Genomic DNA, 14098 nt, shown 5'->3' on the forward strand with positions numbered 1-14098 from the left:
GATTTTTATAGACTATAATTAATGTGATATTTTCATGACAGCAACTAAAACAGGTTTAGGTGTCTTCTTGTTCTGAACAAGTCGGTGTATCCAATAAATAAACATTCTGTGATTGAAGGGCGCTTTCCTCTTTGCCACATTTTCCCAGCTTGGGTCCCTAAAAAAACTACTAAAATTTAAGAATTTTGCTAAATAGCATAGACTGAGTACAGAAGACTGAGGGAAAAGGGAATATTTGCATAAACCAGAAAAACAACAAACCTCTGTCACTTTCATCTTATTCTTATATGATGTGGCTGCTTTCTCTTCTCCCAAAACCTTGCAGCATAGCAGAACCATAATTCATTTGTATTCACTGGTTTCCAATGTGTTTTTTAGTGGCTAAGATACCTATCGAAAAGAAAATAGTGAATGAAGTGACTACCTTACATCTTTCTATTATGCTCACTGTTCTATGGGTCTCTTGCAACTAACACTTGAGCAGTTGGAGTAAGAGAAGTATACTGTCTGCAAAAACTTACACCTTTCTCTTCAGCTGATCCTGTGCTTGTGTTCAGCGATTTTATCTTCGTGTTTGTGTCTGTGTACACTATACATATTGTGTACCAAGTATACATGAAATGAATATAATAAAAATTTGTTAAAAAGATTGACAAAGAAAATGCCTGCAAAAAAGGTGTAAGAAGGAGGGGGTTTACAGATTTCATAACCCAGAAACCCTACTACGGACTTGGTAATGTAGGAGCCAAACAGATAGGTTGTGACTAATGCAAGTCTGAATAGTGCAATATTCTGTTTAAATAAACTGATAATGCAAGTCTGAATAGTGCAATATTCTGTTTAAATAAACTGATACCAGGTCATGTTTAATACAAGCCAAAATTCACTTACTGAGACACTTCAATGAGCACAGTTGAAGCTATTGCATGTGCAGTTACTATTAGGTGTTTAGACATTAATTGTGTTAAAAAGAAGGCTCAAGAAAAACACAAAAAAGAAGAGAGTTATTTTGATGAAATAGAATATAGAAGATATTGGATATGGGTTTATCCTCCAGCTTGTCTTTTGTTCCCTTGATTTATTTATTTTAAATATTTATGAAATCTACCTAGAACAGGCATGTCAAACTTGCGACATCATGTGACATTGCACACGTATCACAACTTTTTCCCCATTGCCGGCAATGTGGTAGGTGTGGTTTCAGTATGATGCATCTGGCCTGTGGGCTGGCAGTTTGACATGCCTGATCTAGAAGATCTCACAGCAGGTTATAATGCATTAGAAAACAATAAAAGAAGTTAAAACCACGTAAAAATAATTGAAGGATGGTCCAGGTCACGTGTGTCAAACTTGCTGCATCATATCGTGACGTATCGTGACGTATCATGATGTATTGTAACTTTTTTTGCATTGCTGCAGCTGTGGTGGGAATGGCCTCCATATGATGCAAGCAACCCATGGGCCGGCAGTTTTGACACCCTTGGTCTAGGTAACAACCTTGTTACCACTTCCTGCATTACCTATGGCTTCTAAGCAGTCTTCAAGGGCAGACTTATTAAAAATAATTTAAAGTTGTAAATATATTCTTTTGCTATTATATTTCATTAATAAGCACATATTTTTAAAATATAATATTTTTATTGAGCTGAATGGATTTTTTCCCATAAATATCACTTTGAATAGTGCAAATTCTCCACCATTTCCTGAGATTCATTATCAGCAGTAATCAAAACCTGTCTGCGTACCAAAACAACTGAACTCACCCCATTGGGAAGGAAAAAAAGGAGTGAAATTTTAGTTCACCATTAACTTTGTCTTTCAAAGTCTACAGACTACCTCAAAACTGAGATGCTGAGGGATTAAAATACCCATCACTTTGGTTATTACTAAACTCAGTAGAAGACTGCTTTGAAAATAAGATTGCATCCTATATAGAACAACATTTCCATCTGGTCAAGTTATAAAAAGCTTTAATTGAGGATAGCATCAAATCACACCCAAGGAATTTGCTCAGAATAACTTGCTCAGCAGATTATTCATGAAAATGTAGTCTGGGCAGACACTATTAAAATCTTAGTCATAGTAATTGCTCAGAGGTCTTTCTAAACAACGTCTGTTCACTGATGTTTTTGAAGAGTGTTATTGTTTTGTTTCTTAAAGGGTAATGTGTGTCAGAAAAGATTTATTATCAACAAAAGGACAGGCTTGTTTGGTTTGTCAATTGTAAAAGCCTACTGGGATCTTTATTGCAGATTCTCTCAATAAAGGTGGTGGCTTGACAATATGTGAAGTGGGAAGTATTTCTTTTCCAGGTAGGCCTATTTCCTTCAAAAAGATATTGCACTCATTGACAACGTGCCACATTTCCTTGTTTCTTCCTTCTGAGAGAGAAGGAGAGAAAGAAATCCTAGAGTTGTGCTCTTACGACTTTTTTTAGCCCTTTGAGTTTGTCTGTGAGAACAATGCTCCAAGATTTACAAAAATGGATTTTAAGGATGACTGTGGCTTATTTTAATGCCACAAGGACACTCCCATATAGATTCTATTAAAATGAATAGATCATCCACAATAATATGTTTATGTATGCATGTTTGTATGTATGCATGAACATATGTATGTATATATGACATTTATATAGCTGCCCATCTTATACCAACTCTGGATGGCTCCCAATCAACAGTTTAAAAAGTTTCAGCATTAAAACAATATAAAATCATTAAAAATATTAAAACCATAAACATTAAAAACAAAAACCTCGCACCAAGTTAAATGTCTGACATGTATCTTATTCCAGCATCCAAGTTTATAACTATGAAAAGTCTGTGTGTTAAAAAGGAAATCCCCAAGTGTTTTGATTTAGTGGACACATTTGGAATTTTAGGAACATATTGATACTTTCATAGAAAAATTGCCATGATAGGTGCAGCAATGGAACAAACACCTATTTGCCAGAAGGCAAACAAAACTTTAAGCCTCATCTACTCATTGTTTTATATTCCAAAAATGCTTCCGGCATCTGTGTATAGCCCAGTGACGTTGATGAAAGACTAGGTTATGCTTGAGGTTGGTACTGTGCTTTGTAGTATGCTAGTTTCCCATTTTTTAAAATTGCAATAATATTTTTTTAAAAAAATGGTAAGTTGAACAGTCAGTGAGCACCAAAGAAAATAGTGAGCACATTTTAGCCTTCAGGCCTCATATTGTGTTTGGGAGCTAAGATTTAGTGTAATATGCATGAGTTGTGATAAGTACCTGAAATAGTCCTCACTTCATTTCTTCTGTTTGGCCAGGAGAGATATTTTGGAATTTTTCTTTTGTTGCTTAAGCTGTTTGCTGGCTATACCAAAGAAGATTTGTGTTACCTTTCTTTTTCTTTTGAATTAACATCCATGTAGACTAAATAGGGTTGAATTTGGTGATTTCCTCTCCACCACCTGAATGGAACTATGCAAGCATTCTGCAAGCATCAGTTTTCTCTGTTTTCTGCTTGACTGCTTCTCTGTTGGGGCTCTACTCTTCTCTGTCCCATGCACATTTATTGATTGGTGTACTTGATTCAGAGCAGCACATTTTCACACATAAAATTGAACTGAGTCCCTTCAAGAGCATCACTATGAACTGGACTGATGCTATGTTTTTAAACCCTAAAACTGTTGTAATTGATTTAACATGTACCCATTCTGAAATTGGGAGGAACCATTCAGTACAAGGAACTATTTGTTATCTGGCATCTTTGTAGGGATTTCTGTGTAGATGTTTACCCTTGCAACCCATCAAAAATAATTTATTAATCAGATGTATATGTCATCTTTTCTCAAGGAGCTCAAGATGTAGCATTTCTGACAGCAAATATGCTTAAGAATTGAATGTCAAAGACAATTTACATAATTTCCAATTATAGGGAGAACAATCTCCTTTCATTAATGCTCACATAGATGCACAATGAAATGTTTTTTCGCAAACAGTACTACTGCTGTCTCATTTATATTTGCACATATTTCTCACTGCTACAATATTTTTTCTTTAGGCTTTCCATACACATATATACTTGCGCATGTATATTATTCCCACACAGACTGCTCACCTTTTCCCCATTAACAACATCTTTCCTCATTCCCAAATGTGTATCTCAGGTATAGATATCCTTCTACATCTTTCCAAAGGCCATCTTTACCAATCTAGTGCTTTAGTATATTAAATCAGAACCCAGTTATACATATGTGTGGTTTGTACAAAATGCAAGCTTACACATACCTGTAATATCAGACTCTTTGAAGCCATACAGACATTACCTGGAATATATTAACCCTCCAGTCCCCTTCTATGTTCCTCAACCCTCTCTCCACAAAAAATCCCAAATGAATTAATATAGAAATGCTAGTTAGAAAGGGGCTGGAAGATTAGAATAATGAGTACTTAAAAGTGAGGGGTGAAAGTTGCATAAAGGTTTGCTTATTTTTACTTTTGATGTTCAGTGACTAGTAAATACCAAGATTAGGAAGATGATCAAACAAGGGCCAGGATAAAATAACAGGGGGAAAAAGCCATTTCATTCAAACACCTGCTCCTCATTTTAAGGGTATTATGATCTTGCTTTGGGCCTTAGTTCAACAATTTGCACATTCAGAAATTGGTTGCTGTGTTCTGTTTTTTTCCAGACTAAGATTTTTTTTATTTTTATTTTAATTCCATTTATATCCCGCCCTTCTCCGAAGACTCAGGGCGGCTTACAAGCTTAGCAGTAGCCTTCATTCTATGTATAAAGGTAAAGGTAAAGGTTCCCCCGCACATGCATGCTAGTCATTTCCGACTCCTAGGGGCTGGTGCTCATCTCCGTTTCAAATCCGAAGAGCCAGCGCTTGTCCGAGGACGTCTCCGTGGTCATGTGGCCGGCATGACTAGACGCCAAAGGCGCACGGAACACTGTTACCTTCCCACCGTAGTGGTTCCTATTTTTCTACTTGCATTTTTACGTGCTTTCGAACTGCTAGGTTGGCAGAAGCTGGGACGAGTAACAGGCACTCACTCTGCTACACGGCACTCGGGATTCGACCCGCCAAACTGCCGACCTTCCGATCGACAAGCTCAGCGTCCTAACCCACTGAGCCACCGCGTCCCTTTATATTCTATGTATATGCCTGCTTATTAGGGCTTTCGCACCCCCCCAAGCGGCGTTATTACAAAGTCAGCTTAATTGCCCCCAACAATCTGGGTCCTCATTTTACCTACCTCGGAAGGATGGAAGGCTGAGTCAACCTTGAGCCTGGTGGGATGCTAACCTGCACTAATTGCAGGCAGCTGGTGTTACTTAAGGAGGCATTAGCCCACTGCTCCACCAAGGCTCTTGTACAAGATGTACAATATATGCATGTAGGCAGTGATAATCTATTCAAGTAACAATTTACAAGTATTTAAATGAACTGAATTTAAATGTAGTATTTATCCTAAGTGTATCTGTTTGTCCTGAACTCTCTACTCTTTGTGGAGATCAGCACATAGCATAATGTTCGAAGTGCCAATTGAATCCAAAGAAGTTACATAATCCTGTGTAGATAGTTCTCTAAAGAGGCTTCCTATATGTTTATTTTATTTAGGTAATTAAAAAAGGATGCTTTTTTTTGCAGGCCCTCCATCTGCTCCCGAGAACTTGATTTCCAATGTCAATGAGACATCAGTGAATTTGGAGTGGAGTGCCCCCCAGAACAAAGGTGGTCGTGAAGATGTCTCTTACAATGTGGTGTGTAAGAGATGTGGAGCTAGTGATCTGAACCGCTGCCGATCCTGTGGGAGTGGTGTTCACTTCAGCCCTCAGCAGAATGGTTTGAAGTCCACTAGGGTTTCCATTACTGACCTTTTGGCTCATACTAATTACACCTTTGAAATATGGGCAGTGAATGGAGTATCCAAGCAAAATCCAAGCCAAGACCAAGCTGTGTCTGTCACTGTGACCACTAATCAAGCAGGTAAATGTTTTATTATACTTTAATTTTCCCATTCATTGGAGGTGTCTCTGCCAATTCTCAGTCATCCAGGTCATGGTTGTCCCAATGGTGTTTTTTTCAAGAGGCAACTGGACTTTGTTTTTCCTTGAAGAATTTCGCTTCTCATCCAAGAAGAGATGAACAGCAAAATGTCTTCAAGGGAAAACAAAGAAAGTCCAGTTGCCTCTTGAAAAAGCACTTTTGGAAGTAGTAACAATTTTGGAGGGAAGAGGGCACATTTGAAATTTTAATAGTATATTTTGGATTTGTTCTTGAAATTCTTACCCTAGAAGATTTATCTAATCACCAAATGGCTGAAACTGTGGGCATGGCCAGTCACAAAATTACCAATTTAGCAGAAGGCAGCTTGAGTCCCAAGTTGGTCTCTGCCATTGAAATACATATTTTTAGAATGTAAGATATTGCGGCAAATACAGTTTGATGGGTTGCTTTCAAGGATGTATTCTTCTTACTTAATTTGTTCTGCTGACATAATCTTTAAATATCAAGAGGGATAGGAAGCTATGTTTTATAAATTGAGGGATGCAAGGAGAAGGCAGGCTTTTGCTGTGGATCAGATGTGGATCAGAACGCCAGTATTTATAAATTGTGTAAGAAAATAATGTTTTCCCCAGTGCAAATTCTCTGCATCCAGCAGTCAGAACACTTTTTGCTTTTTTCTACTATCACCTAGCAATCATTTCAACAGGCTATAACAAAGAGAAGGAAAACACATACTGTGATATACTTTAACACAATGTTAAAATTGTGAAATATATTCACAGTCATTGTGTCTCTTTGGCTGTATATACTTGACTGTGTATACTAATCTGTGAGGATATCAGGAGTCATATGATATAGAAAATATTACTTTTTACTGAAATGCATCCTATTCTTTCTTGGGCAGAACTTTGCAGCCTTCAGCCATAAATTTGCTTCTTTTTATATATAAGATAAGTAAAGTAGATTCCAAGGAATAAAGTACAAAGATAAATTAGCTTCAGAGTATACTCAAATTTTGGCTTCTAAAAATTATATCCCCTCCAAACTATCACTGAAATTAAATCAGTGATTATCATTGTTCTAAAATAATATTATTTTGACCAGAATATAATTATATATGCTATAAATAATATAAAGATTAATTTCTGGGTAAATATATCAGTAATTTGCTTTCATCAACCATATGTAGCATTTAAAAAACCAAGTTGGCTTCTAAATCAAAAGGTGGCAATCCAACACAAATGAAAAATTCTCAGTAATTATAGTAAAATATCTGACCTTTTATTTGCACCAACATTGTAATTATACAATTTGTAATACTATTTAGTTTTAATGAAGCAAAGCCCAACCGTATAAGTATTTCCTAGGCAATTGCATAATGCATATGCCTTTAAGTGGAAACAATTTGATACTTTACTAATAATATTTATATTAATATTTGTAGGGTTGGAAGCAGAATAATAGGCTGCTTTAGCAAAATGATTATCACAGTGTTTGTTTCCACTGTAAATAAAAATATAGTACTATAGTCACAAAGATATAGATTGGTAATCATGGATATTTTCTATTTTATCAACTTGGTTAAATTTAAACACTGTAGTTGGCCTTCCAAGATTGTTCTTTATTTGTGAAGTGCAAAAAGTATGCTTCAAGAGATTCCTTCTATATAATGAACCCCTGGGACTCCTCCCTTCCTGCCTCAGAGGCATATTAGGAGTTTCAAGATTGCCTTAAATGATCTGGACCTGACAGAAGATGCATATTCCTGCTTATACAGTATGTGTGGGTTTGTATGTGTGCTTCCAAATAAAACATTTGCAATCTTCTTTTTAGTATCAAGAAGTGCAGGCTTAAATAACAATATATAAATACCATTTTGTATTTAAAGTGAACATATGCATATGTTGCTTTCTTAATGATTTGTGTTTCTACACTTATAAATTCTATCTCAGTAAGACTATCAGATGCATCTTTGTTTGAAGATTGATATTTAAAATGATAGCTTGTCTTAATTCAACTTGATAAGGTTTTATTAAAAATATATGTGACACTCTGTAGGAACTGATATTAGTTTACATAGTATATAAATGTGGATAATAGTTGATTATACTAGTGCTTCAACTAGCAATTTTTTTACAGTAAACTTACTATCCAACAGGTAAACTAATGACAGGTCGAATGGATTTGTCTCTAGTACATGCTTTTAGTAGCCAGCTTGTATGCTTATGATTTATTACTTTGGATTAGATTTTCTAGTCTAAAGATTTTAAAACTTTTTTCAGTTCTTTAACTTTGATGGGTTGGTTAAGCCTACATTTTTTTGTCCTCCCTGAGATACAGGTAGTCCTTGACTTACAACCATTTATTTAGTGACTGTTCAAAATTACAACAGCAGTGAAAAAATTGACTTATGATGATTTTTCACACTTATGAGCATTGCAGCATCCCCATGCTTGACAATTGACTGATATTTATGACCGTTGCAGTGTCCTGAGATCAGGTGATCAGCTTTTGCAATCTTCTAATGAGCAAAGTCAATGGGGAAACTAGATTCACTTAACAACCCTATTACTAATTTAACAACTGCAGTGATTCACTTAACAAATGTGGCCAGAAAAATCGTAAAATGGGGCAAAATCCACATAACAAATTTCTTACTTAGCAACATAAATTTTGGGCAGAATTGTCCTGTTTTTTGGCAAGACATAATAAGACATTTTTAAGAACGTTTAGAAATATGTCAGATTAGTAAAACACAATGCAAGAATGGCAAACAATTCTCATATGTATTACATTAAAAGATTAGTTTCAATGAGGAATCAGTTGAAATATCCATATGAACATTAGACCATTTCAGGATATCCTAATCTTCTCACTTGTTTTGTTGTTACTCTGCATTCTTCTGAAGTTTGAATTTTTAAACACACACACAAACACACACACACACACACACACACACACACACACACACACACACACACACATATATATATATATATATATATATATATATATATATATATATTCATATATATATATTCAAACTATCGCACCATTGCACTCATTTCTCATGATAGTAAAGTTATGTTTAAAATCCTACAAGCTAGACTTCAGCAGTATGTGGATCGGCTGGTGGCCCCCAGGGGGAGGGCCTTCTCTGTGGGCGCCCCGGCTTTATGGAACCAACTGCCGGTTGAGCTCCAGACGGCACCGGATCTTCACTCCTTCCGGCGCGGGTTAAAGACCCATTTATTCGAACAAGCTGGCCTGGCCTGATGGGGGAACGTTAGGGTTTTAATGGGTTTTATATTCTGATTGTTTTAATTGGGCAATTATTTAATCCTTTTTTAACTTTTGTATTTCTATTTATATGCCCTGTTCACCGCCCTGAGTCCTTCGGGAGAAGGGCGGTATAAAAATTTAATAAATAAATAAATAAATAAAATAAATAAATAAATAAATAAATAAATAACTACCAGAAGTACAGGCAGGATTTCGAAGAGGCAGAGGAACTAGAGATCAAATTGCCAACATACGCTGGATCATGGAGAAAGCTAGAGAGTTCCAGAAAAACATCTACTTCTGCTTCATTGACTATGCTAAAGCCTTTGATTGTGTGGATCATAACAAACTCTGGCAAGTCCTTAAAGAGATGGGCATACCAGACCATCTTATTTGTCTCTTGAGAAACCTATATGTGGGCCAAGAAGCAACAGTGAGAACTGGACACGGAACCACTGATTGGTTCAAAATTGGGAAAGGAGTCCGGCAAGGCTGTATACTGCCTATTAACTTATATGCAGAGCACATCATGAGAAAGGCAGGGCTAGATGAATCAAAAGTTGGAATTAAGATTGCCGAAAGAAATATCAACAACCTAAGATAGGCAGATGATACCACTCTAATGGCAGAAAGTGAAGAAGAACTAAAGAGCCTCTTGTTGCGGGTGAAGAAGGAGAGTGCAAAAGTTGGCTTGAAACTTAACATTAAGAAAACCAAGATCATGGCATCCGGCCCTCTCAATTCCTGGCAAATAGATGGGGAAGAAATGGAGGTAGCGACAGATTTTATTTTCCTGGGCTCCAAGATCACTGCAGATGGGGACTGTAGCCAAGAAATTAAAAGACGCTTGCTCCTGGGGAGGAAAGCCATGGCAAATCTAGACAGCACACTAAAAAGCAGAGACATCACCCTGTCAACAAAAGTGCGTATAGTCAAGGCTATGGTCTTCTCAGTTGCAATGTATGGCAGTGAAAGTTGGACCATAAAAAAGGCTGAGCGCCAAAGAATTGAGGCCTTTGAACTCTGGTGCTGGAGAAGACTCCTGTGAGTCCCTTGGACTGCAAGGCGATCAAACCGGTCAGTCCTAGAGGAGATCAACCCTGACTGCTCTTTAGAAGGCCAGATCCTGAAGCTAAAACTCAAATACTTTGACCACCTAATGAGAAGGAAGGACTCACTGGAGAAGAGCCTAATGCTGGGAAAGATTGAGGGCAATAGAAGAAGGGGACAACAGAGAATGAGGTGGCTGGATGGAGTCACTGAAGCAGTAGGCGTGAGCTTAAATGGACTCCAGAAGATGGTAGAGGACAGGAAGGCCTGGAGGAACGTTGTCCAAAAGGGTCACGATGGGTCGGACACGACTTCGCAGCTAACAACAACAACAACAACACACACACACACACACACACACACACACACATAAATATTTTTAGATTTCTAACAAAGAATTAAAGGGAGACTGATATGCATTTCAAACTTATTTGTTCTCATCAGTCAGCCATACCCTTCTGAGATTTGAACCTCGGCTGATTGCACATTAGGCAGTTGTTTTAACCTCTAGGCCACAGGCTCTTTCTCACTTTGTTAGCTGAGAAGCAAGGGAGATATGTGTTAAATGTTTGTTAACTATTTAGATTACCTTGCTAGGCCCCAAACACGGGACAAATCTTAATTCCTGTTTCAGCCTAACCCAAGGCCATCCACAGGCAGTGGTCACAGTAGTGACAGCTCATATGTGGCCTAGAGGTTAAAACAACTGCCTAATGTGCAGTCAGCCCAGGTTCGAATCTCAGAAGGGTATGGCTGACTGATGAGAACAAATAAGTTTGAAATGCATATCAGTCTCCCTTTAATTGTTAGCAATCTAAAAATATTTACACAAATATGAGCTGTCACTACTGTGACCACTGCCTGTGGATGGCCTTGGGTTAGGCTGAAACAGGAAATAAGATTTGTCCCATGTTTGGAGCCTAGCAAGGTAATCTAAATAGTTAACAAACATTTAACATACATACATGAATATGCTTGTTAACTATTTAGATTACCTTGCTAGGCCCCAAACATGGGACAAATGTTATTTCCTGTTTCAGCCTATCTTGAAGGCCATCGAACAGGCAGTAGTCACACCGGTGACAGCTCATATATTTGTGTAAATTGTGTAAATTTACACACACACACACACACACACACACACACACACACACACACACACACACACATATATATATGTTAAATGTTTGTTAAGCATTCAGAATACCGGTACACTTCTTAGTCCCAGACATGGGACAAATCTTTTCCCTGTTTCAGCCTAGCCCAAGGCCATCTACAGGCAGTAGCCAGAGGAGAGGCAGCTCATATTTGTGTAAATTTTTTTTTGGCTTGCTTTATTTTTTGTTAGCAAGCCAAAAAAAAATTTACACACACACACACACACATCAATCAGTTAAGAGGGAAAGTCTATAAATAAATAAACAGACTTTTATGACACAGCACTTAAGTAAAGATATTTTAAAATTGCAGCTTTAGTCAGAGAACGATCTTTTGTATGAAGATATTCAATTCTCCCCCCACCCCACTTGCTTTCTTTTTTCAATGTGTCTAGCTGTCAGCTTGCCTGTTGCAAATCTTTATTTTAGGGAAATTGAGATGTGTAGATTATTTTCTCATAGTTGTCTTATCTACCTCTCTGTATATATCTGCATAAGAAAATCATTCTTGTTCTGTAAATGTTCTTTTTAACTTTTCCCTCAATTTTCTGTCATGTCAGATATAATCTATAATGCCGCAGAAGTATAAAATGAACACATATTTCTACTAGCTATGTTTATTTTATTTTACTTCAGTAGCATCCAACTTCTAGAAGCAGTGCCAATAGTAAACATTGAAGGATGTTATAAACAAAGAGAAGTAGAATTACACTTAGTGTTTTCTAATTAAAGCACAATGTTGAATGGGAAAGAAGGATCAAAAGAAAATGTTGTTCTTATAGGTTTTTGTATATAATCTAAATAATCAAACACTTAGGATGATTACTTCCATGTAGCTCACAAACACAGGAAGATTCTATAAAAAGAACAGATTCTTTATTAGTATTTTTGGTATAATTTTTTTCAGAAATCCTTGCTTCCCTTCAGATGCATTGAACCACCCTGCACAGGAAATGGACAAAAGGTTCTCTGTGTTTTGCCACTCTTATTTAAGCTGTACAGTAGAATATATATAAATCAAATGCGGATCTATGAATATGTTATGCCATGAGTCTGTGCTGCTTTCAGTACCAATGATGGAAATTGCACCAGCATCAAAGGCCCTAATTTGAATTCAGATACTAAAGTAAAATCTTCCAAGCCAACTGTACTATGCTAAGGGTGCTTATCTTTCTATTCATTATCTTTTTTTTATTTCCAACTGTTTCATAACACATGTATCTACACATATACTCCTCTCTTCTCTCAATGAAATGCAGGTGGACAATTTAAATAAGTAGCTGTAAAAGCAGATACACATTTCTGTGCTTAAAAATAAAACATATTTTTCTAGGTTGTGAAATAATTGTCAGCTGCTACCTGAGCCTCTTTAATTAAATATCTGCTTATTTAAATTAGTGTGTAATTTCTTTTTTCCCGACCTGTTTCCTTCATTGATTTCTGTTTTATCCATTTATTCTGTACATGAGGTAAATAGGTTTTTTTTTAAAAAAGAAAGTAAGATATAATGTTTAAATGTCAATGACTTGATATTTTATTTATTCATTAGGAGAGCCAATGCATGTTTCTTTCCCTTGGCTTTCTTGAGTGAATGTTTGGTTTAGCATGTGTAAGGAAATCAGTAACAGGAAATCAAGTCAAACTAATGAGAATTATGTAGAGTTCTCAATGTTGGAAGAGCCAAGGTCATTCTTATTTTTGCTGGGACTTAACTGTAAAGACTAAAGCTAAGCCCCTTGGGAATTCTGTTTACTGTACTTGTGAGCTTCCATCTGCCAGCTGGCTTTTGCCTTGTTTGATAAGAATGTAGCTATATGGTGTCTTGGTCCAAGAAGAACAAAAACACATTTACTTGGAAAAAAAGATGTATCAATGGGATTTTTAAAAATATGATACTTTGAATCAAAACAAAAATCCAGAAAATCTTTCGCTTTATTTATGCAGTACATTGCATGCTTCATTCACATACATAGCATGCATGCTAAGATGTGATTTTTAAACCATTGTTAGAGGAATAAACCACAAAGGATGAGATCATACATGGCACTAATCCATAAGTATTTTTTAATATATTTTATTATTTTTTTACAACAACAATCTTTAGTGCTTAGTGAACAATGTGTTGTCTAAGTTCATATATTTAAAAACAATCAATAATTAATTTCTATAATTGATCAATATTTTAGTTGATAATATATTTCCTTGATCCTCTCTTCTTCCAGTAATATTCTCCTTTTGTCTACATTAAACAAATATAATTATTAATAATTTAAATACATACAGAGTTGGGTATAAACATTTTTCTAGTATTTGTACATATAACAATAACATCAACATATAACATCTTTTCTAATCAGCTTATGTTTCAATTGCATTTATAGACTTTATCTTATTAAGTCATTATATTTATTTATTTATTTATTTATTTATTTATTTATTTATTTATTTATTTATTTGATTTGATTTGTATACCGCCCTTCTCCCTAAGGACTCAGGGCGGTGAACATTGAACATAAATAACAGAATGCACAAATAGTTATCTTAAAACAATAATTAAAACAGAACCCGTCAGACCAGACCGGATTGCTTAAACAGATATGTTTTTAGGTCGCGTCGGAAGGAGCG

At 36.1% G+C, this 14098-nt stretch overlaps 1 protein-coding gene across 1 annotated transcript in view; it reads left to right on the plus strand.

Annotated features, from left to right (window-relative positions):
- The window catches only part of EPHA4 (EPH receptor A4), a gene marked incomplete at its 5' end in the record, with an annotated part of 180299 nt that overhangs the window by 85880 nt on the left and 80321 nt on the right, over window positions 1-14098 (plus strand). Inside the window, one exon of the mRNA XM_081328820.1 lies at window positions 5625-5963. Within this exon, the coding sequence (XP_081184946.1) occupies window positions 5625-5963 (339 nt within the window). The remainder of the gene's footprint in view (window positions 1-5624; window positions 5964-14098) is intronic.

Source organism: Vipera berus (genome assembly GCF_964194415.1).
Source record: "Vipera berus genome assembly, chromosome: 5".
Classification (NCBI taxonomy): Eukaryota; Metazoa; Chordata; class Lepidosauria; order Squamata; family Viperidae; genus Vipera; species Vipera berus.